The sequence below is a fragment of the Apteryx rowi genome, unplaced genomic scaffold, assembly GCF_003343035.1.
Source record: "Apteryx rowi isolate R43461 unplaced genomic scaffold, aptRow1 scaffold_1055, whole genome shotgun sequence".
NCBI classification, from domain to species: domain Eukaryota; kingdom Metazoa; phylum Chordata; class Aves; order Apterygiformes; family Apterygidae; genus Apteryx; species Apteryx rowi.
Window position 1 is genome coordinate 1 of NW_020447259.1, and position 25,331 is coordinate 25,331.

Here is a 25,331-nt window from a genome sequence, read left to right on the forward strand (position 1 = left end):
TTTTTTTTTTTTTTTTTTTGTGAACAAAGTCAGGAAAAATGTATGATACAGGGTGTCAAGGAGAATGTCACACGTTACTTAAAGGATAATCATCTGGATTTAAATGATTACCAGAGAGCTCTCAGCAGAAATTGTCTTGCTGAAAGCAGTTGTTATCCAGGCAGTATTTTAATTTGTTATTGTTTAAACGGTTGGGCTTAAGGGGCTATTTATCATAGCAATGTGATGTCACCTACTATGAATGATGTATTCATTATTAAAAACTGAAGAAAAAGTTTCTTGTGTGGCTGAACCTGCTCTTTATGTTTTCCAAACTAGTCTGGACAACAGACACACTAGAGTTTGCCACTTCGATATGTGAAACTGTGTGCAAAGAATGTGCAATGCTGCCACTGACAATTCTGTCACTAAAACCATACTTTGCTGAGAAACCCCTCCTAGCAGAAATTGTTTCAGATGGCGATAATCTCCAGACCTATAATGTGATCTGTGATTTCCACTATTTATATTATTGTTACTGTGCAGATATGTTACATTTTCTATGTATAGTTAATTAAAGTGGAATTCTTCCTATTAGGAATGGAATTCCACTGTGGAACAACTGAAGGCTGAAGCACTTAAGGTCTTGCTTTGGGAGGACTCTGCAGACAAAGAACATCTGAAGCTTTCAAATCAGAAAATCTGTCTGCTGCAAGAGGAGGTGTGCTGCTGTATGGAAGAAAGGAAGGCCCTGCTACAAGAGGCCAATGACTTTTTTAATGCTGCTAATAAGGTTGGTAAGAAGCGAAGTCTGTAATAGTACCCTGATGATACAACTGTTGCTTTGCTCTTAAAGGCTGTTATATATGGGATTATGCAAATAGGGTTTGTTAAGCATTTTGGAATGCATAACTATTAATCTGATTAGCCTTTAATGTGATCTTCTGCCTCAAAATTCTATCCAAAATGGCAAGTGTATTTTAAAATGCATTTTAAAAATGTGTATATGGAGAAGAGCACTCAACTTCCAAAATAAGGGTTATAGTATTCTGCAGATAAGGTATATGAGAAATTTAATCTTCCAAAACTTGAACTTTAAGATCATGGGCTCTGTCATGATGGCATAATGCTATATAAGGAAAGATACAGGAGTTGCTCTAAAATACCCAAACTGTTACAAGCTAGAATGGGTAATAGAAGCAGTGTCTATACTTGCGGTCTTCTCCACAGGGGCTAATTAGTAATCAGACATGAGAGAAACAAGGACAATATATAATCCTTCATATAGGGCTTGTTATACACTATATGGACTAGACATGATACAATGGCAAAGAGGCCAATTAAAAAAAGCACAAAACTCAGTCACAACACAAAAGATGAATTAAGGCCCTGAATTTTGAGGATGTTTTTACCTTCTGGAGACTATAATGAGGTCAGCAAGGAAATGTGTAGGCAATAATTTCCATCCCTGGAGAGCTAATTTGGAGATTCAGTGATCGAGATTCCAAAATTAGATTCTTGGAACTCTCATGGGAAAAGGCTAAGGACGACCTACTGATTTACTGAATTCTATATGTTGCTTGTTTTGTGTGGATTGTATTTAGGAACAATCAGCCTTGACTAGTATGTATCTTTATTTTTCTGTCTTGTCTTAACCTCGTGTGATGAAAATGATTAAATCATGGTTGCCCCCACCCAAAAAGGAATGCTTTAAAGCTAAATCTTTACTTTTCCAAACATCAACTGCAGAAATTACTGCTCTTATGAAAATTATTTTTATAAATTTGGTCATAAATTTTTGTTACATTCTACTTACAATCCTTTCCCCACCTTCTATGTCATAAAAGGTGTTTACCTCACTAGGATACTTCAGTACACTTTCAGTAATTCTATTTATTTATTTCTCATAGGTTTTTTCATTGACTCTAATGTGAGCAGGGTAAGAATATTCTTGTAGACTGTCTCTTCAAATCCTTATCCCCAAATAAAAATAACACTTTGTTCTTCAGTTATCTCCTGAGGTTGGTTAGACCAGTCATCATGTGGTCTTAAATGGGTTAGATTGCTTTCAGTATTCTTACTGGCTCAGGGCCAAAGATCTTAAAATTCTTTTTGAAATGTTTTAATGTTACAGGGTAATACTTAATCACAGTTAAAAATGTATTATTAGTTTTTAAATTAAATTAATTCAAGGGGTAACTTTAATCTGTGTCCAGGAAACAAATGTTTTAAAACTTTGTTTGAGAAAAGGAAAAGAAAATAACTGAAATTAAAAAAAAAAAAACACCCTATATGACGTACAATACAATCAAGGAAAGGCATGAAGGAAGAAAATAAATGATGACAAAATAATAACAGACATGATAGAAATGACCTGAGATTCAGCCACATGCAGTCAAATAGCATTAAAATGGTAAGAGTGCTGTTCACTTATACTGGAAAAAAAAAAGAATCCTCAGGGATCCAGTGCTTGTTCTTTGCTGCAAAATGCTCCCAGTTAAAAGCTAAAATATTTATAGGCGGGTACACTTGTTGCTAGAATTGTATTCACTAGTATTGCTTACTGAGCCTTTCTTCTTTGAGAGACTGGGTTGAATTTGAAATTAGTCTTAACAAAAATAAAAGATCCTCTGAACAGTTTTTCTTGCTATATACAAAATGATCATAAACCAGTTTGTAGTGGATGTGTGCTTATGTAATAAAAATTAGCATCTTATTTGGATGCGAAATTAGCACTAACTCCTACTGTCTTCTAAAAACTCATGAGAAGTAAGAAATAAGTAGAAAGGTTTTTTTYCCCCTCTTTTAAGAGGTAGTGCTTGAAATCTCTAAAACTTCCAATTTTCCCAAAACTAGAAGAATGCTAATATTGTGCTGAACTTAAAAAGGGTGGAGATGGAAAGAGGAGGGAGGACACAGCTAATTAAAAGCCTTTCAACCTAAAATCAGGCTTGAACAAAGCCATGGGAACAGCTAACAGAGGAGTTGAATAATAAAGAATTGAGGGAGCTTAATATCATTAATGTAAATCCATTGATATATGTCATGAAGACTGTTGGTCAGTAAAGGTAGATACGGTGTTATAACAGACTTCTGTAGAGTTATATCAATGTTATTTCATGTTTTGATAAGGAAAGGGAATGATACAAAACCCACAAGCTACTTTTCAGGTTCAGAGACAAATCTATTGTAAGCCTTAAAATGGGGACATAAATGGGGATTTTTACCACAGATGTGCTCCCAGTGGAGTACTATGGATTAATTATCGGTCTTTTTCTGCTTGTAATATTTATAATCTATGTAAAAGTAGTAGATAATGAAAACAGGCAACCTATAAGCACCTATATGGGCAATGAAAGCTTGATAATACATGATTTTTCTATCAACAAAATCCTTTGACAGATGCCCAGTTTAGGTAAATTCAGACTAGAAGTAAGGCATATATTTTTTAAACAGTGAAGAAACAAGCTGTTGGAACAATTTATCATATTTCTAGCAGATTTTCCATGACTGTAAACTGAATGATATTCTTTAGTTAAAGCAAGAAGTAATTTAGGAATATGTGGTTTATCCTTGTGACAAAAGTAATTTCTGGTATTATATATAGTAATCTATGCAACAGTTTGTTGAAGGAAATTGATTTGTGTTAGAGCAGAGGATTAAGCAAAGAATCTTCTATCTTATCTGTCTTTCATGTCAGTAGAAAATGTATTTTAGGTTTTTCCAAATATGTGCTGTCAGAGCTGAGATCTATTTTTGTTAGAAATGGTTTCTCAGTATTGTTGCCTTGATTTGGGAGCATAAAGCTTTTGAAACATGAGGTCTTTAGCCAGTAGTACTGAAAAATTGCATGTTACATTGAAATCAAAGAAAACGGGAGTTTCTGAGCTTTTTGGAAATATTAAGCTCTTAGACTCTGCTATCTGAAGATGTCCCATTTAGTTTTAAGACTTGATAATTTTGAAAATCATTTTCTATATTTGAAAAATTTCAACTGAAAAGGAGGACCTCAAATGCTAAGCTTAAAATGTGAAATCTCTCTTCTTCCATTTTATGATAAGCCTATTCTTCACAGGCATCAAGTAGTATTAATAAAGCAAACTTTTTTTCAAAACTTTCTAGTTAGAAGTCTAGCTAGAAAAGTTTCTATTTTAAGGCACCTGAAGACCAAATTGTGTGTATATATATATTTTTTAAAGCATATTGCTTGTAGGTCATTCAGAGAAGCTTTAGGAGCTGGTCATTTCCAGTAAGAGTTCGAGCAACTCTCTTGATAGCTCTGTTAAATGTTCTGAAAAAACAGTCTGAAGACTTTGCCTGCACTAATTTGTGTTTTGAGCACCAGGTGGGGCTGTAATCACATTTGTCTTTCAACCTGTGGTATGTTCCCTTAGTATTTTTTTTTAACAACATATAACAAATACTTAGTATTGAAATTATTTACAGACCCTTGAAGTGCTAGATACCTTTTGCTTCAACGAGTCTGATCTTTCTTGACTTCATTTATAACAAGAGAAACCCAAGAAGGGCAGGTGAAAACAGTGCTATGTCTGCTGATGGTCAACCCTTACTAGACTGGAGGAGCTACACTAACGTAGGTCTGCTTTGACAGCAGAGGTAGCATCTTTTCAGAATACAGTGCTATGCTTTTTCAAAGTACCTGTTGAAGACAGCACTAGTTTTGGTATGTCTGATCCTGTTGTGGTGCATTGAAACTAAATTGCTATAGTTCAGAAAACAGGCATTAAAGCGGAAAAAAAACAAACCTCACCATTTGTGTTTTGCAAATACACAGCCACACACAGTTACAAAAGCTGTCAAGACTGGAAAAAGTGCATTGGGTGCTTGGGATTTTTTTTTTTTTATTGCATGACTCAAAATGGATACCAGTCATGTATAATAAAGGCCAAGGAAGCCATTAACAAGGAAGGAAGAAATATTAAGGTCCTTTTTGAATGACATTATATGCTTTTTTTTTTTTTTTAACAGCAGGAAATGCCCAAAACAGCTCTCTGCTCGTAGGAATTATGTCCCTATTATCTTGCATGTTCGTGTTCTTTTTAATAACAACTTGTAAGATTTTTGTCACTTTTGCTAGCTTAACTGTTGTTAATAGTAATAGTTGTTAATAGTAATCTTCCATGCTGAAATGACAAAAACCTAGCATTAGTGTTAAGCATTTAGATGACTAATGATTCTCATATTTCTTCTGTATGTTACCGTGTGAATATATAAGTTGCAAAGTATTCTTGTGTTAACAGCTGTTCAGAGTCAGTGATAAAATTTCTGAAAATGTGTCGTTTAATTTATGCTGTGCTACCACAGTTTCTCAAAGGCATTTGATGCTTTCTTTCTCATACTATACTATGGTGTCTGTGCTATACTACGCTTATGCTATAGGAAAACAGAGCTATACACAACGTTATTTCTTGATAAGAGACTGAGATAGAAATAAAAGGCTGGCTTTGTATGGATTGTTTAATGGTGACTTGGCAGAACTCTTAAAACTCTGAATTTAGGGCCTGATATTGCCATTCTGAGCAGAATGGGAAGGGTATAGAAATGCCAATGAGTACAGCAGCTGCTATGGAAAAAGGCAATCTGGATAGTATCTGGCTGTACCCAGGCTTCCCACCTGCAATTCAAATTGAACGTGAGTAAACATACAAGTCTTTGCATGTGGTAGCAGCCGTAAGTTGATCAAAGTAGCAACAGTGCTGGGAATGCAGGCACAATGCAGCCCATGAGTTTGCCTGTCATCCTTGAAGAGTCAAACTGATGAACATGTAGGGCACTCAGATATGTTTAGGAAGAGAAGTTGCAGAGAACAACTGTTTTTTTTCCTCCTGGCTCTCTTCTAGGAAGTCTCTTGCGCAGTTGCCAGTCCTCTCAAGTTCTTCTTTGAGAATTATAACCCAGTGGCAGTAGTATATACCTTTTTATTTTATTTGTTTTAAATTTCCCTATTGCTTTTTACCAAGATTCAAATAACTTTCTTGCATTTGATGCATACTTAGTTAAATATACTGACTAGTAATACTCATTATAATGTCTGAGTGGATAACTCCTTCTGAAATGCTTATAAATACATAATCATTCTTGAATGCTTCATAACTTTCCTATGACTCTTTAAGATCTTCAAATCTGGTCCTCAAGACTGGAATTCATTATAGAGGACCTATTATACAAAATAAACTTCACTGAGTTCCTGAGTTCATATGACGGGCCTCTATTTGCAGAAAAACCTTTAAAAAATTCACATACAGCCATGAATCTGTTCTTAATTCTTGCCTTGGTCTGAAGTTGACTGCCTTTTTTATAGTTATGATGACTAAAAGGATTTCATGCTTTAGGAAAGGTCCTTCCTGGGTACCTTCAATCATACTCCTCTTCTGATGGAGTGTGCTTGTTATTAGAAAATTTTATTCATACAGTCAGGATAACTTAAATTTTTGCATGCTGAATCTTTTATTCTGCAAGGAAGAATAACCTTCTTTTGCATAGATTTTAGTTGTTTGAGAGATTCAAGCATCTCTACTTGCTATTTTGAGTCAGCAAGGTAGGGCCCATTCTCAGTTGTTGAGTTCTTAGTTCATATGTAAAGTAGCAAGCTGGATCAAATAGTCCCCTGAGAATGTCTCAATTTTCATTTTTCAACATTTTATTCAATCCATTACTCATATAGTTCTAGTTCCATGCCTCTATAAGAGTGCAGGAACCATGTAGAGACCTTTTATATGAATACAGATTTAGTCTGGGTCAAAGTACTTTTGCTTTTCAGATGTGATTTTGAAGATTTTTACTTTGTTCTGTAAATGTATATGTTAAATGGGAAATTGAGGCTATTGGATATTTCCCACAAGAGAAAAGCAGCAGAAGAGATTGTAGGGGTCTCCATTTTAAGTTAAAAAATGAAAAGTTTCTTTTTTGACATGATAGTATGTTGACTAGAACAGAATTCTCTTCTCACACTCATAACAGCTTTTGTCATGTAATGACAACATAAAACACTAAAAACCTTTTGCTACAAGAATCATTGGGTTAAAAGGTATTGATATTCTAAATATTTTCTTTATTGTCAAATCTATAATCTAACTTTCCATTTGCATTCTAGCATCTTTTGCTGCAGTTGTTATTGTCTGCTTCTTTGCTTTATTTAGATCTCAAGATTTTTGGTGTTCAGAGCAGTTTAAAAAAAGCTATGTAAGAGACTGTCACTACTGATATGATGTTAATTATGATATTAGGTTTTGGCACATTTTTATTTTACTAATATCACTTTTACTAATTTTAATACTGGAATATTGAAATGTTTTCATTCTGCCTCCTGTTTTTTTAAAGTACTTTTGTCACTTTCTCCTGGTATTTGAATAAGAAGCTTCCTCTTGCACAAAGGAAAACAAAATAAGCATTATAATACCCAAGTTTTGTACATGCAAAATCAGAGCCTACCTTGTTACTAAAAATAGATTTAATTATAATTTACTTGTTGGATACACGTTTGATGTATTTAAAACATTAAAAAGAAAAAGAGTTTGGGTAAAACTATTAGTGTGCTTTGGCAAACCCTAGAGTGATAACATGCTTTCAGTTATATTCCTCGTGTTATTTTGGTTCTGCTTCAGTATCCAGTTGGCCTGATTATTGTTGTAAAAGAGAATAGTTTTAAATTCAATGGGTAATCACGATTTTGCATGCTCATACTTATATTAAATTCTGTGGAATTATAGCTGTTTTTTCTGTGACTTGTAAAGTCAGTATTATGCACTGATTTTAAATACTGCTGTTCATTTCTGAAGAGATAGGAAATATTAGTCGTCCGTTGATCAACTGTTTGTTTTATGTAAAAATACATACATGGATACACATTTTAAATAGAAATACTGACAGTAGATGCTTTTCTTTTTGCAGGCCCTTGGTGCTCTTGAAGGTATTGAGAATTACCTTAAAATCCTTAATTCAGAAGGCTTAAGTTTGCCTATCTTGGCAATGAAGTATGAGGAATTACAGGAAGAAATTAAAGACTGCACAGCCAGTACCTTGCAAAAGGGACAAACCTTAGTTAATAAAGCAGATTCTCACAGGTATCCCCTCCATTTTTTCATATCTGCTCCATTTTTCCATATCTGCCAGTTTCTTTATAGCACCACTAGCTAGAACCAGGCTGCATTAACAGCCAGTGTAATTATCCAAGTAGGTGGAGGCCTAAGTGACCTGAGAAATCAAAGTTTCAGCCATACTTATTTTTTATATCTCGCTGTCGCTATTCATACAAACTGAATCTCTTTCCTTTGGCAAAAATCTTCAGAAATAGTCCTGTGCTACTTAGGTTGGTATCAAATAGTGGGATCAGTATTTTGGGGCAGTAAATGAAAATTAAAATGTCAACAGCTATGAATACTCCTTACTAACCAAGSTAATCCCTTAAGACCTTTTTGAAACTTATTATTGTAATAGATATAATGTGATTTGCTGCAAGACAAAGATACACCAGTTAAGCCAAATGCAGAAAATATGGAAATTTCTCCACTTCTTAGTAGCTTTAATTCATGAATGAAATCACTTTTTTCTTCCATACATTTTGCTAATAACAGTGGTGATGTACTCCACGCATGTGATTATTACACTGATGTAAAACATGACTTAGTTTAAAATCTGTCCTAGTAGCTTAATATCTCCTATTTTTCAGAACTTAATAGAAGGTTGGTGCAACACGAATGAGGATAATTTATATTAATAACATTTACTTCACAGCCAGGGCAGACGACCTTGTTTGATAGTTGGTGGTCAGCTTAACATTATCTTCCCCTTACCTGCTTATGTCCTTAATCATTCTTGAACCTTGAATAGCTTTACTTCAACCCAGCAACTGAAAATTCTCTTCATATCATGACATTGCAAAAATTTTTATCCAGGGCACCTTCAGCTGTTGACCCGGATGTAAAGAAAGACTYGAACCTAGCAAAGAGACCAAATAGAAAATGCAAATAGAGAGTGATTTTAGGAACACAGCTGTCTTTGCAGCTGATGCTTCAGCAAATTCTGGTCTTTTAATTAAGTAGAATGTAAAAAGGATTTTCCTCAGTGAAGCTTTGACTTCATTTTTTTAAACCAGCCATAATTCCAGAGCACATGCTGCTGTTCTGTAGGACTTTGTTCTGCTAGGCAGTACCTCAAGAAAAGAGGATGTTGCATTCCAAATTACATGTCTGTCCTGCAGAGTGCTGGTTGATGTTAAGAACTCTACAGTTGGAGAGTTGCTGGAATGGATCCCCAAAATAACAGTCATTAACTTTCTTCCTTATTAAGAGTTTTCTTTATGTTTAAACAGTCCAAATCAGCACTGGGATAGTAAGATATCAGTACACACCAATAAGAATGGGACAAATTTGTCAAAATTACTCTGGCAGTAATTTCTGGCAAAATTAAATAAAAGCAGGTAATGTCACAGGCAGATCTCCTTTATGCCAGAAGGGCTGCTTGTCTACAAACAAATAAAGAAGGTAGGATTTCTGTCTAAAAGACTTTATAATTGAAAAAGGACAAAGTATAACAGCTGAAGCAACAGTTATTTCCAGAATGAAGAGGAAACTTAAAACTATGTCAATTGGTAATCTCACTAGAAATGTGTTTTGCTGTTTCTAAAAACATTTTGTAAAATATCTAAGCTCTGAAATATTTGAAGCATCCACTTGCATCATAAAAATAAATGTCTCTTTCTAAGAAAGAAAACAGAACATTATGAATTTTCGGTTTTCTCTTGCTGCCCTCACACCTCATTGCCCAAATATAATGAAATTGCCGTATATTGCAGTGGGTAGTACAAGAACTTCTGTGCGGTTGGGACACTTTATATGCCTAAATATGGATTTGAGGATTAGAATCATGGAGTAATTTAGGTTAGAAGGGAACCTTAACACCAAGTTAAAATTCATTTGGTCTAACCCCTTGCCCAAAACTTTAAAGTTAGATCAGGTTGCCCAGGGCCATGTTTACTCAAGTTTTGATTAAAGGAATATCCAAAGACGGATATTCCACACCCCCCTCTGAGCAACCTGTTCCAGTGCTTAAGCACTCTTATTGTGAAACAAATTTTCCTTATGTCTAGCCAAAATTTTCCTTACTGCAACTTGTGACCATTGCCTTCTTGCCCTTTTGCTGTATACCTCTGAGAAGAGTCTGATTCTGTCTGTTCTATAACCCCACTTCCCATCAGATAATTGAAGACAGCAATTAGATTGCCCCTTTGCCTTCTCTAGTCTGAACAAACACGGTTCTGTCAGTCTCCCCTTGTACATCATGTGCTCCAGCCCCTGATAGTCTTGCTGGCCTGTTCTTGAATCACTCCAGCTTGTCTACCTCTTTCTAGTACTGTGGGGACTCAAACTGGACAAAGTGGTCTCCAGATGCAGCTTCAGAAGCCCTGAGCAGAGGGGAGTAACTTGGTGGCTATGCTCTTGCTGATGCGACTCAGCCTGGGGCCAGCCTTCAGTGCCACAAAGGTGATGCTCACTCATGTTCAACTTCCTACACACCAGGACAAGTTTATTTTTCTTGCCTAATCCATCAACTTTGAGTTACCCAGAATGTTCCCAGCCAGCTCACAAGTGTAGAAATGGTGACACAATAAATTCTGGCAGCAAGTGTGGGTAAGGGATTACATTCCAGAAGGTTAATTTCCCCAGAAGAGTTCCTGTTTTGAAGGAGGAAAGAGAGAGTCCTCTCTCTTTGTCATGTGTAAACCAGTAGGCTGTCCTTAAACGCTGACTACTATTTAGCCCAGTGGTGAGCCCGCATAAGACAGGAAAATTTGTATGAACAGCTGAGGGCCAAGGGAGGAGAGAGATTCTGATAGGAAACAGGACTTTTATCAAGATTAAATACTGATTACTCTTGTTTCCCATGCTGTACAACTAATCTGTAGTCTGACCTGCCCTCACAAACTTTTCATTGCCTTTACCCACCAAGACAGGAAAGCCTGTGGGAAATGATAGGCAGTCACCATTTGAAGAGAGTGAAGGGTGTGGACCTGAAAAAGTTTACATGTCTTTTCAAAAAGCTGCTTTGCCATAAGACAGAAAAGAAAATATTATCTGACAACAAGATGCTGTTAAGTGTTTGCCATCTGGTAGGATTCTCAATCCAGATGGCAGCCAGTAGAAATTTGTGTGGAATTTGAAAATATTTTCCAGATCCCTGAAGGTATAGTTAAAGAATAGTAATTTTATAACTCCATCATTTATGACAGAGAAAAAGGTATCACATCCTCTGCTACTTATTTGACTCTGTTTTAAGAAAGAGGCTGGAGTCTCCACTCTTTCAGGAGAAATATTTATTAATAAAGAGAGGAAGTCCACTGACCTTGCTCAAGTTGGACAACACCTCATTGATTTTGGTGGGATTATGCCCTCCGTTGCATTGTTTCCTCTAAATTAGGTACTGGAAAATGAATTTTAATGCAATATCAAAGTGGCTGCCATGTGTGGTACTGGTTTAACTGCACTGAGAGAAGACAGAGTCCTTGAGCATTAGGAGAAGAATTAACATGTAAATGGATTTCTCTATCCACCTGGTTTTGTTATCATCATTTTCAGAGTACTCAAAAATGAGCCAGGCAATTTATATGCATATGGTAAGACAGCCCAGTCCTGAATAGCTTATGATCTATCAACTTAATACTGCCAACCCTTACACAGAGTAGGAATATGTTTAAGGCTAGTGCCGCTGACTTAAGTGGCATTATTGTAAGTGAAACTCGCAGTAGAAATGTAGAATGATGATGTTAATTGTCTTATTTTCAAATCTTCTTAGGGCATAATGCAGTCTTAATATGTTAAAAGGTAAAAATAAGCCTAAATGCCAAAAATTTACACATGGAAGAAGAATAGATTATGGAAAAGCCACCGAAGGCAGTTCTTTATTACAGGAAAATAATGGTAAACCTGATTTTTGAGGTCCCATATTATTAAATTAAAACCAGCTAGTAATGCAGGAGTGCAGCAAGAATATATATTTGCTAACTCTAAATAATTATACAGTCAGAAGGTTTTGTCTATTAAGAGAGTTCTTGTTACATTTCCAGCTAATTTGCTTGCTTATGAGTGTAAGAATTATCTTTATTTTTACTGCTGATTAAACTCAGTTTCACTGTTATAAATTGTGTTAACTCATCAAACCAGTAATACTTTGAAGATTTTATTAAGATCTAATTTACCATTTTCAAAAAGTATAAATCTTAGTCTCTTCCTGCTTTTTTTAAACGAGTGGTGCTAATAGAAGTTGTTTTTTTTTAAATCACTTTTTAAAGAGTACTAAAAGAGAGGAGTAACCTTCTTAGAATTAAAGAATAAACCACAAATTAAGAGGTTGCTAATTTTTGAAAGAGCAGTTTACAAATTTTGAAACTACCTATTCCATACAAAGGACCCTTAAAATTTGGGTTTTCTTTGTGAAGAATTCTTGGATCAGATTCAAGCAGAATAGTCTATTAATACCATAACTTACATTAGTGCTTGTAGAACAAGGTTTTCCATTTATGAGAATTTAGCTCTTTAATCTGAAGTCAGGAGAAAACTTCTTGTAATTTTAAAGGACAAAGGAGCAAACCTTGAATAAGTTCACGTATCAAAATAAGCTTGTGATGAACTTAAACTGATGAAAGTCATGTTTTGAAAGTGTTCATCTTACAAAAAACGCTTACCAGGAATAAATTTCAGTGGTAAATCAACTGATACGCGGGTTTTCTCCTTTGATATCAAAGCTTCAAATCTTAATTGTATGTGATAACTTCTTTACAATTTGAAGGGGATTGCCTCAAACATTCAGATTGTGAATTGCCTACCTGATGTTAAGTGTTTTAAATTCTAAAACAAGGCAGTGTTTCGTCAATTGACGTGTTCTTTACTCCTGTTCAAACAGCATCTTTGTGCTGTTTGTGAATGGAATGTTTGAGCTCAGACCTGAGGCTGGCGCGCTGGCCTTTGAAGGCAACAAATGGTGGCTTAGAATGTGTGCGACATTTTTTTTTATGCACCTACTATAATAACACTGAAACGTTTGAAAATCAAAAGAAAAAATTCTTTTAAAACTAGAAACGATATGCCAAGTTTTTCCACTCTCTTTAGGAACATTCCCTTTATGACCTTATTCTTCAGACAATATGACTAAAGTCATATGGAACTATTTGTGAAATAAGATATTCTGCAGTGAATCAGGATATCTGACATATGAATCTAATTAATGCAGTGTCAGTAAATGATTTGTTTGGAAATGTCATTCCGTTGTTCTACTCATTATCAGTTTTGCTTGTATTAATTTTTGTATTTCTTCTGATTATTATCTTTTAAGGGTTACAGTTTAAAGTTCTCGTTAAGTTACTTGTGATAGAAATCAACAGAGGGATTTTTTTTTTTATGATTATTATCCTGATTGCTGTGCAAACCTTGAGAATACTAACAGTTGCACCTTTCCCTTTTAGCTCTTGGGTGACGGGAATTCAGAAAATGATAGAGTATGTTCGGAAAAAAGTAGATCGACTAATTGGGCAGTGTCCAAATTACAAAGAACTTACTTTGAAGAAACAACAATTGACTGCATCACTTGAAGATCATCTAAATAAGGTACATAATAAAATGCCTTCTTGTTAATGTATTCATGAATGGTGCATTGCACTTCTATAATTTAGCTGTGTGAATATTAAACTTGACTTGAATAATTCCAAATAACATATTGGCTTGTTAGCACACATGATTGTAGTTAGAATGGTGAATGCTGTTATAGGCACCAATGAATTCAAAGCTGTTCTGAAAAATGCAGCTGTTTCCATGAGAACATTATACCAGTGATCTTTAATAAAGCATGGATTTGTTTAGATAATGAGCTCTTATAATTTGTTCTCTGTTGGAAGAGAAGCAAGCAATCAGGACTGTGACTTGAATGCAGGTTTTCTGTATTCTGTCTATGTCTTTAGTTTAATTTTCCTGAAGCTAAAAAGAAAAAAAAAGAAAGTGTGGCAAAACTGAGGGTTAATAGGAATGGTGACAGTGGACTTCAGCAAATTTTCAGTAATGCTGAAATAGGGTGTGTCCCGTTCACTATAATAATTCCCTTTACTCATTAAGATACTGACCCATTAAGGAGCTGACAGCCTTCCTGAAGCTGCTGAATGTTCTGTACTGCTGCTGACCTTTTTAACAATTTGTCAGTGATGAAATAGACRCAAGGCTTCTAAATAAGATGCCACATGTATTTTCAAATTCAAATGCAATATAATCTTTAAAACAAGATTCAGATGAAGGAAATCCCAAAGTGTAGACCAAAAAAAGTAGATCAAATTTAATGATGGAATAATTAAGTCTACAATCTGATATTTCACAGTATTTGCATGATGTTTATAATGAACTTTTCCAAGACCAGTGGGATTTCAGTTTGCAATAAATGCATCCCTTTACACGCATTTTTCCAAAGAAGAGATTTCATGAAATCAGGACGTGATGAAAATACCTTGGAGTTTCTTTAGCTGAAAATAAGAGACTTGCTAATACCTGCTGTTGGTCTTGTAGGAATGATGTCACTAGGATGTTATGAATCTTAATCAAGCTAAAGATTTAATTATGAAGGTAATTTTTACTCAAAAAGTAGACTCTAATTTTGACATGTATTTTCATTCTGCACAGCTTATTTTGCCATTCTGTTCCCAATCTTGTATTAGAGGGCATTTGAAAATCTGAGTCATAATATATCATCTTACATTGTAGGGAACACTGCCCATGTTGTTGTTATCCTACCAAGCAAAACACTTTCTATTACAGCCTTCTGCTAATGCAGAGTATTCCAAAGAATTTGATGCTAAATTCACCTGGCCCAGAGCTTCATTTAATAAAGCTTGAACCTCAATCAGCAGGCACTTATTAATTGATAAGATATATGTGAATTCACATGTCTACTAATAACATTTATATGATTTCTGGTATCACTAATACATTTATATGATGTCTGTTATCATCCGCCACTGCTCTTCACAGCCTGTTCTGTTATCATCAGATATATATAACATCTTGCACCGACAAAGAAAATGGAGTTGTGTACATGTATCTGCACAAAAATAGGTCTTTTGGCTTGTGAGAAAAGCTTTAAATATATCTGCTGAAAAAAAGATCAGTGTAGTTTTTTTGTAAAATGGAGCATAATGAAAGTATTTATGTTAAGGTTATGATATCAAGATTATACTACAGTAGTAGCTTACTGAAATAAAGCTGAAATAGTTAGGATAAAGAAAAGCACTCTCAACAAAATAAGAGCAAAACAGAGTTTTTTTGTTCAAATTCTGACTATGTCTGTTAGATTTGAAATAGTAGAATTTTCTCCCTTGATATTTTCATTTCTCCACTACTTTTATTATATGAAGTACATAATCTAAACACCAGTCATCAATCGTGTGTCTTTATTTTGTTCTAAACAAACTGAGGTTTTTATACTGTCTACTGAATTAACTATATAAACTATATAACTATATAAATGTTTTCAATTAAAGGTATCACAATCAATTAAAAAAATCACTCCGATGCTTTTAACTGGTATGGAGATTGGTTCTTATTTGTCCGAGTCTGAAAGAGTTTTGAACAAACATCTTGAACTGGCTAATCAAACAAAGGTAAAGAATAGAACAACATATGTTAATAATATGTTAACTATTTTTAGAAACAAATGTATACTGTGTATCAAACACAAACAACTAAGGGGGATTTAGACTCAGAGAATCAGTTCAGAAAATTGGACTAATCTCATGATTATAAGTAATGTATCAGTTTTGGCTATCAGTGTTCACATATGAAACACTTCTGTTGCTTTTCATTCTTTACATTGTGAAGCGGCTTGCTTAGTCTGAATGCTGACATTCCCATTTTTTTTTTGTTCAAAATGACTATTTTAATAACTTCACTGATTGTTTCTGGTGTCAAAATGTTACAAGAAAGAAATGGTTAATTTCAGCATATAGCATATATTGTGAACTGCTCTTCAACTAAGTAATTGAATTATACATAAATACATATACATAATACTAATGAAAATTAACAATGAGCAATCAATATTCACAAGTCCTTTTCAGTCATTATACATTTTGTTCTATGCTTGTACCCTCAAAGGAAGCTTCACATGAACTGAAAGCAGCTGAGAGAGTCTTAAAAGATTTGGAAGAATTTGAACCTGAGCAAGTGGCAGCTTTTTCTAGCAAAGCTGGCTTTCTGAATGAAGAACTGAAAAAAATTAAAAGAAATATTAGTTCAAAACTAGAAATTCTAGAAACTTATGTGGCCTTTTTAAAGTCAGCAATGGAGGTATGGATTACCTACTTTAATTCTCTGACTGAACTGTGAAATCTTACAAGTGAAAGCACTGCAAGTCTTTGTAATCTTCTGTCTGTTTTAAAGGAGATCTGTTTCCTCAGAGCAGGCAGCCCTGACCATTGAACTTGCATCAATCTAATGATTAGTTTATCTACGGATTTTCTACTGATTTAAATCACTGTTGTAGGAAGTATTATAATTGAATTGTTACTGTCTCCCTCCTCCTCCCTCCCTCTCTCTTCCATTATATACATAATATAAATGTTGACGTGTATGTACTCTGATTCAGTAAATTTACTGAATTTGCTTCAATAATTTTTTAAAATATTTCATATAATGTTAATGTAGTATGCTGATATAATGGTGTTTATCTACAGTCTTGCACTACTTCAGTTGAAGTGCTAATTTGACTGAAGGGATTTAAAAAGGAAGTATAAACCAGCCCTAGCTGAGATAATCCATGCAATTAATTTTGATATAATACTTATTTTAAGATTCTATAACACTGTTGGTATTCTTGTATGTTTAGAAAGAAATTGAAGATGGAATTGAACCTTTTAGATAAAATTAGTCATAGGATCTAATTAGTACTGCAAGTATAAACCGCCAGAAGATTGGATCATATCTACTTCTGAGTATTGCTAATTTTAGTTACTGCATATTAAACAGATAAGTGAAAGTCATTGCATTGGTATACTGGTATATAATATTCATGTAATGATACATGACAGAAATCGAACAGATTGCTGCCAACTATCTACCTGCCATCTGCAGGTTTACAGGATATTTAACACATTTTTTATTAGCTAATTTAAATATAAATTTTAGATAGATATATTTTAAGGCCTGGAAAATATTCAGAGGCTATTACTCAATATTACCATGTCCATATACCTTCTGATTACAGCAACTCAGATTTTGATTTGATGTGTATTTTATGTCTTTCCACAGGTGAACAATCATATTCAAAACCTAAAGGAGTTGTATAAATCTGAAGCTCTACAAGCAAACAGGAAGGCTGAAAATAAAACTGCAATTGAGTCAGCTAATACTCAGTGGCAAAAGGCTATAAAGAAAATTTTTTCCACCCAGGATATGGGTCACAATTTTCTTCATTTAGTAAATATGGTGAGATTGGTTCATGGCGTTACCATCTTTAACAAAACTCATTGTTAGATTTGCAAAAAAACCCCTTCAAATACGTACTTAAATAATGACAGATTAAGTGTATGGGTCAAGCTAGCTTTCATCAGAGAACCTGCCTAAGGCAAAGTGCATTTCTACTGTGTTTCAGTGTACATGTAAGGAGAGGAGGAGATGGGAAGAGGATGAAATGATTGGCATATTTGTATGGAATCACAGTTAAAGCTCAGAATAATTCAAAGAATACAAATATTGATGTATTTGTTTTTAACCAGAGTTAGAAATTTAGTATCCACACTTTCACAAAATAGGACTGTAACAAACTTTGATATGGAAATGTCAAAATGTTTATAAAATCAGGGTGGGAGAAAGTTTTAGCTTGAAAAGATCATAAAGTGATCAAACATTTTACACCACCATTTATACGCAGCTGTGTATAAAATATGTAGAATGACTTTGGAGGTAGACCATTTCTCCCAAAGTTTTAAAGTGCAAATTGCCCCTGTTCTGTGCAGAATTGTTAGGCTATCTCATTGCATTCTCCACTGTTCTTTTGCATTTGTGGAGTGTGCTCTGCAGGTATGGTACTTACAGAAAGGGTAAGGATGTGGGAATGGAGACCAGGAAGCCAAGTTATAAGACTGAGCAAGCCAATACTTTGGGTAACAAAGATTACATAGCAAGTGATGTTATTTGTTTTGCTGCTTGCCAGAGCCACTGAAATGGCAGCCTGCAACTTTGTTGTCATGGAGATGTGCCCATTTGTAATAACAGTAGCAGCACAGAACAGAATCTGTATGGAGACATAGGGTCTCCACGTGGAAAACCTGCAGCAAATTGTCAGATTCATAGGTTGATCTTGCATTCTATCCTGGTGGATATACAGGAAACCTCATATAAGGAGTGAAAAAATAGGAAGAATTCAAGAGGTTTTTGTTCAGAAACTCTTTTGTGTGTGTTTTCACAAGCAGCAGAGAATATTCAGGCTGTTGCTTTCTGTATAAATCAGTATAATCTGATAAAATGCAGTGAAGATTTGATATTTTACTGTGACAAGGTCTAATCCTAGTTCTGTGGCTTATGGGCTTTGATTTTGTTAGTACCTACCTTTAAAAGGGACTAATGCTGCTATACTTTTAAAAGATGAAAGTGTTACTTGAGTGCTGATGATATTATGAGTAATATGAGTTTTGTGATTGACAATGAGATAGCCCTTAATAAATGACACAGTGCATGCATACAAATATAACATTCACACAAATGCCCATTTTGCTCACACTGGAAAGCAACATATATGTAAGTGCATTATTTCATTTATTTTACCTCCATGAAGAGGCAGTCTTTACCAATGCAATGTATAAAATTCTTTTAAAGAAATGTGTGCTAGAGCTGCTTCCTTAGAGTTAATCCTTCTTGGTGTCTGTACATCCTGTTTTGGATTCAGTGGCGTTGCCTAGGTACCCCTATCTAGTTTTCTAACACCCCTTTATGAAATGACTATTTGAAATACACATGCACATTCCCTAAGCCATGCTTACTAAAATCATGCCAATGTAGAAAGTTTGGATACCCAGCTGTTGTTTCTGTTTTCATAGGACAGATTAGGGAGCAGTTCAATCAGTCAGCTGAAAGGGTGAGGAGGGAGAGGTAGTAGTGAACGCATGGGATGACAACCTGCAGTAGCATGCAAGATGAGCTGGAAAACATACCCAAGAAGCAGGGGGAGTACTCTGGCAGTTAGTGTGAGCTAAAGTGTTTGATGTCACAGCTGGATACACCCAGGCACAGATAAACTAATCAGAGTAAAGCTAAACTGAATATGTCTGAATATGTAATTACACTTCAGTCACTTAAAGTGTAAACATATCTTCTAAAAGAATAATCTCTCCATACCTGGAGGTATGTTGCCACCATATTTTCTGCTGTTATGTTCCCATGATATTTTTAGGATGCAGCTTTTAAGTATCTGGGAAGACACAGACACCAATAATTTACACACACAACTTTCCTTAACAGAAAAATTATGAAATGGGAAAAGCTTAAAGAGCATTACCAAATTTTCTAAGGTGTTTCTGAGCTGAGTTCTGATAAAAAGAGGAAAAAACAAAAAATATTCAAATGCTGACCAGGCTATCCCTTCTGTGCTTCAGTGCTGCCTTGTTTTTCAGTGTGGAGGAGCAGTCTTCTCCTCCTCTTCACTTTCCACTGATATTCCCCGAAAGGACATTTTGGATAGTTCTGTCCATTCAAAAATTACTTTTTTTTTTTATGAGCTATCAAACAGCCATCAGATGGCAATAATTCAGAGTCATTACTGACCTCTTTTGGGTTTTAAACATTAGCATTAGTCATGGTTTCAGTATACAAATTCCTTTTCCCTATGCCTGTTTCTAAAAGAACAGTATACTTAAAAGCATGTAAGCTCCCAGGAATTTTCAAAGAAGTTATGTTAGAATAGGTTGATGGGTTTTATTAAGTTTTCTGAGACTTTACTCTTAGTATTATGGACATTGTAGTTAATTTTTATAAAAATGTGTGGAAGAATTGTGTTTCATTAATTGCTTATTTACCAGGTAAATGAGAGTTTAATATTAAAGGTAGAAAAATCTGTACAAGTAACAGAAGACACTATTATTAATCTGAGTAAAGAAAAGAAAGAGCTGACTGATCTTTGGGCAATCTGGAATTATAAAATCAATCAAGTAAAACCCATCAAGCAACAGTGTTGGATATTTAAAGAACAACTCAAAAAGGTAAGTAAAATAGATATGAAGAAAACAACTGTAGCAAACATTTCTGGATTGTTATTTGTTTGTATGTGACTCTCATATCAAGTGTTATAGACATCATTTAAGAAAGTGAGATGATCAGTAAAATACTTCTCCATAGTTTGTTTTACCATTCTGATAGTCATCAAGAAACGTGATGACATTTTCTTGATTTTTTTTTTTTGTCCATATTGAAACGCATGCAAATACTGATTTCAAATTTTCAGCTCTATATACTATAGCAGCAGTGCTTTGTTTTTGTTTGATTGGGTTTTTTGTTTATTTTTAACACCATTTTGCAGTGGCTTAATAGTTACTAAATTAAAGGGTGTTTTGGTTCTGCTACTCCTAGAAAGTCCAACCATATCATAAGGAAAGGATTTAAACCTCCTTGGCACAGGGACAGTGTGCAGGGTTCCTTAAAAGCAGTACTAGCTATGCTAGCAGCAGAACCAAAGGTCTTTGGCCACTGTGTACATCTAGTGCAATTTATCACTCAATCACAATCCCCGTTATCACATGGAATACACTGTATGATTGAGTCCTTGCATCTCGGTGTCTGAATCATTTTTGCACACTGTCTTAAGGATCTCCTATTACCCATGTTAAAGTCAGAGGATTTGAGACAGATTTATAGTTAAAAAAAAGAAAAAAAGAAAAGAATTAGACTAAATGAAAGATAGTATCATTTTAAGAATCTCTCGTTTTTGTAGTAATAATCTCAATGAAATGACAGCATGTGAGTGTCTGGTTTGGGGGAGGTTTTTATTACAAATTTAGATTTAGATTTAAATATTTTTTATTTACTACAGATAGAAATACTGAAATGTTTCATTATCTTTTAGACTACCCATGGGTTAGAGATTCTTCGAGAGGCACTCAGACTTGCAGCAATAGTTGACCTTGGAAGTGACCTTTGTATTATTTTGGAACTACAAAAAAAGCTTAACCAAATGAAACCACAGCTACAGGTGAGAGACTTAGTGAAGTCCACAGCAGAGCAAAAGCTCTTTTTGGTGCTGTAAAGATTCACATTCACATTTACCTCATACAGAGTGTCTGGGGTTAGAGTATTTTACATTTTGTATTACTTTTCTGAAAGGAAGTTTAGTGCACATTATAAGGGAAGGGAAGAGAGATTCTGCCTTCAGTGTCCATAGAATGTCTTGTGTGATGTTAGCTGCATGTCAAGATGATACACAAGCACAAGGGGGAAGAAAAGGGAGTACAAGGGAGAGCACCAGCATTCGTGCTTTGGAGTTGGAGGGATGCTCAGAGGCTGGGGTAGGTCATACTGAGCTTCCTACCTCTTCTGAATACTRTTTCTGATTCTTAGTGAGCTGTTCAGTCTCCCATTCCTCTAAGAGTCAGAGTGTGACTCTTACGTTTTGGTTCAAGACTGTTTCTGGATAATAGTTCAAATTCATGTCTAGGAAAAAGTAAAGAATTTGGAGAGTAATTTAAAGAGAGTGACATTTTTCTCTAAGGCAATTCACCACTGTTACGTTGTTTTTTCATCAAATGTAAGGGAAATCTTGCAAATAAGAGTAAATTATGCTCCTTTTTTGCTAGCAACTGAATGCTGAGCTTGAATACATGGTAAAATTATTAGAATTGCTGAGCCAAGAAGGATTTTCTGGCAAAGAGAATTCTGAGAGAATAAGTGAGCTTATTCATCTCCATCAAACAATAAAGGATACAATGACAGAATATGATGATGTTTTCAACAAGACAGTCCAATTCCATCATGTTAAAAAAGAAGTGAGTATAATTTTTAAAATGTACCTTCTTCTTAATGCAGCTAATCTCTTTTTGTTTTTGGCACTTGTCATCTGTCTTTTTCTCCAGATTAACAGCATTAACCCACCCAGTGATCTGGACTAAAACTCTGGATCTGAAACTACCTGAAACTTGGAGAGTTCAGATGCCAGATCTGAACCAAAATTTCAATACTTAGACCCGTCTCGACATAGTTTAGGTTAACACATTATGGGTAAGGAAGGAATGGTAAGTTTTCTTTCACACACTGATTTTCATTTTAATATATTCCAGCTGGAATGTCTGTCAAAATCGGGAGAACTGGATATTCCTGAAATAAGTGATGGCCCTGAAGATGTGCACCATGCAAAAGCCTATTTTGTGAATGCTCAGGAGAAACATGCATGGATCAAACATCTATATAGACTGGTTCTTACCCAGGGAGTGAATGTTGTGTCTGCAGTAGAGCAACCTGTGAGTAGAATTAGAATCATCTGTGAAAACAGGACTAAATATGAAAGGAAATTATAGGACCTATCTGACTGACTGTAGATATATATAAAAGGTGTTAGTATATTAAGAAAAATAAATGCATAGCTTTTAGAATAATTTTAAAAGAAAGCAAAAAATTAGAATGTAAAACAGTTAATCATTTTTCGACTTCTGTTTTTAGAGTTTGCAGATACACAGCCATCAAATAAAAGAAGCATCCAGGACTATTGAAATTTACTCTTCCGCAGATACTGTGACATTATGAATTATTTTTGTCAAGAGAAAACATTTGGCTTTTTTGAAATCTTGTTTTAATTTTTATATGATCTGTAACAGTTCTTACTTTGAAGCCATTGAAATAGATTTGAAACAGGGAGGAAATGAGTCTTGAAATATCAGCACTGGACAAAAAAAAAAAAAAAAAGGCTGTCTTCCAGCTCTCTGGTATTCTTTATGCAGATCAAGTCCCTACTGGTGATTTCTTGACAGCCACATCTAAGTATTAGACTCCTGCTACTTTAGAAAGGTACCTTTGCAAATGTATTCTTCTGTAAACAAAGGGTAACTAAAGAGCAGAAAGAAAATATAAGTGTCACCTTAGTAGTGGATTTCAGACTGATTTGCTTAGGGAAGTGGATGTCGTTTTAGTAAAGAATTATTTATACAGGGCAGGATTGTCATTGCCATGTATTAATTTACTAGGGAGAAAGCAAGACATTCCATTATGACCTGCTTATGTTATCCACATTACCACTCCGCTTTTCAGAGGCGGAAACCTCTTTCCCTACAAAGAAAAGAAAGGCATGGCCCGAGAACTACTGGTATTCCCCCCTCCCAAAGGGGGGAAAAAAAAGTTGGGCAGCAGGGAGGAGCAAATCTCTGACTGGCAAAGGCCTAGAGCAGATAACTTCCTCTTGGCTCAGAGTATCACCATGGTGTTAGTTGTGACTTTGACTCAAAACTATTCCCTAGTCTATTTTTTCAGTTACACAGGAGAGGTGTAGTTCTTTAATCTAGCCCATTAAAGCTAGTTATACATGTTCTGCCTCAAAAAGATTTTAAATGGATTAAATCAGTAAATTTCCTGTGTTTCATATTTTTTCTTCTGTCTCTTCTCTGTTTAGAATCACTTAAATATTTCTGTAAAGAATCTAAAGCGGGAACTTGCTAGACTTGAGTATGACAGCATTAACTGGAGCTCCAAAGCAGATAAATATGAGGAAGAACTGTCACAGAATTTCCAATACTGCACCACTCAAGAGGAGATAAATGAGGTCAGGTAGAGAAAGCCCAACATGTTAAATGACTGTTAAAAGAGCTGTTGCATGCTGTAATGTATGTTACCGTTTACCATTGCCCATATATGCTTCATACATATATAGAAAAGTTGATTTTCGTCTTACCAGCAACCTTTAATCCACACAGTAGCAGTAATAATCTGTCTGCATCTCTGCAGTTCAAGTTTATATCAAGCTGTTGGGCTGGCAATAATGTGCTTTCACTACCCCAAGAGGGCTGGAAATAGAGCAGCTAAATTTTCTCTCTCTCTCAGATCTGCCTGGGTTTTCAGATTTCTTCATTATGAAGCTAAAGTTTCAAACAAAAATAGAATTTGTTTCTTGCAGTTGTAATATTGTTTCCTGTATTAGAAAGAACTCTAAGTCTTTTAACGAGAAGAGAAATTTAGTACTTACTGTTTTCTCAAAAACCCAGAAAGTGATACTTTAAAAACTGACAGAATAAAAAGGAATGTTCTTTGGTACAAGTCATTATGAAGATTGGAAACTTAGTAAGGTTAAGAAAAAATTACTTACTAAATATAATATTATAATATAATTATTAATATATCATCTTAGTAGGCCAAATACAATCCACTCACAACTTAGCAGGCCGAATGTAAAGCCATTGGATAGATGTCTCAGCAAAGTCAATTTAGGAGAAACATCCCATAGAATTAACTTTTCCAGAGTGATCCATTAAAATGAGAGGCCACTTCTCCTAGCACCCACACTTGATGCTCTGTAGACTGCACTGTGTATCCATGAAGTACATAAACCGAATTCTTACCTAGAAAGCTTTCACACTAAGTTTCTAAGTAGTGTGAAGCATAGGTAGAGAAAACACAGGGTACTGAAACATATATTTTCTGACTTTACCTTGCACTAAGTAAACCCACACCTCAATAAAGAAAGATTGTATTTTCTCAAAATTGTTGAAGTAGAGCACTGAGATTTGTCTCAACTATTTTTATGAGAAAATTAGTGTTTGGATTTTCTTTTCTTTTACAAAATACTTTTGTTTGTTTGTGAAAAGTATCCGTTTTCACAAAGTAGTAATTTAAAATTGCATCAAAAATTTTTTTCTGAACCTGAGCTACAATTCCAGTCCCTTGTCAGTTGTAATTTGAATGTGTTGCACTCAGTGGTCTTCTGTGCATCAGTCTCCTGAGATGTAACTACTAGCCAATGGTGGGAGGTGGTGGGAATGGCCTGTGTTATGGGAGACATGCTCTGGCTGAGGAAGCCACGCTGTAGAAGAGAATGGAAGCATGAAGTACCTAGACAAAAAGTCCTATTATGCTTTGCAGTGGCATCACAGAATTAGAATATTTGGGGTTTTAACTGAAGTATTCTAAGCTTTGCTGAAAACCCCTCAAATTTGCTGAAGAAAAGAAAAATGTTTCTTGAGCAGCCTGTGTGCAAGACTGACGGATATACTGTCTTTGTCTCTTTCCTTTGATTCTCGGGTTATGTAATGAGGGCAGGAGAATGTGACGCCTTTCTAAGTAGAGTTATTTTCTATTTTCATTACTCATTAGACTCAGTGAGAGCAGGAACTCATGGAG

At 34.9% G+C, this 25,331-nt stretch overlaps 1 protein-coding gene across 1 annotated transcript in view; it reads left to right on the plus strand.

Annotated features, from left to right (window-relative positions):
- Nucleotides 1-577: 577 nt before the first annotated feature.
- Nucleotides 578-25,331, plus strand: part of LOC112967706 (coiled-coil domain-containing protein 141-like) — a gene marked incomplete at its 5' end in the record, with an annotated part of 60,244 nt that continues 35,490 nt past the window's right edge. The window contains 11 exons of the mRNA XM_026069144.1: nucleotides 578-772; nucleotides 7,891-8,063; nucleotides 13,457-13,598; nucleotides 15,512-15,631; nucleotides 16,125-16,316; nucleotides 17,277-17,453; nucleotides 20,042-20,221; nucleotides 21,082-21,207; nucleotides 21,809-21,997; nucleotides 22,289-22,468; nucleotides 23,611-23,760. Of these exons, the coding sequence (XP_025924929.1) occupies nucleotides 578-772; nucleotides 7,891-8,063; nucleotides 13,457-13,598; nucleotides 15,512-15,631; nucleotides 16,125-16,316; nucleotides 17,277-17,453; nucleotides 20,042-20,221; nucleotides 21,082-21,207; nucleotides 21,809-21,997; nucleotides 22,289-22,468; nucleotides 23,611-23,760 (1,824 nt within the window). The remainder of the gene's footprint in view (nucleotides 773-7,890; nucleotides 8,064-13,456; nucleotides 13,599-15,511; nucleotides 15,632-16,124; nucleotides 16,317-17,276; nucleotides 17,454-20,041; nucleotides 20,222-21,081; nucleotides 21,208-21,808; nucleotides 21,998-22,288; nucleotides 22,469-23,610; nucleotides 23,761-25,331) is intronic.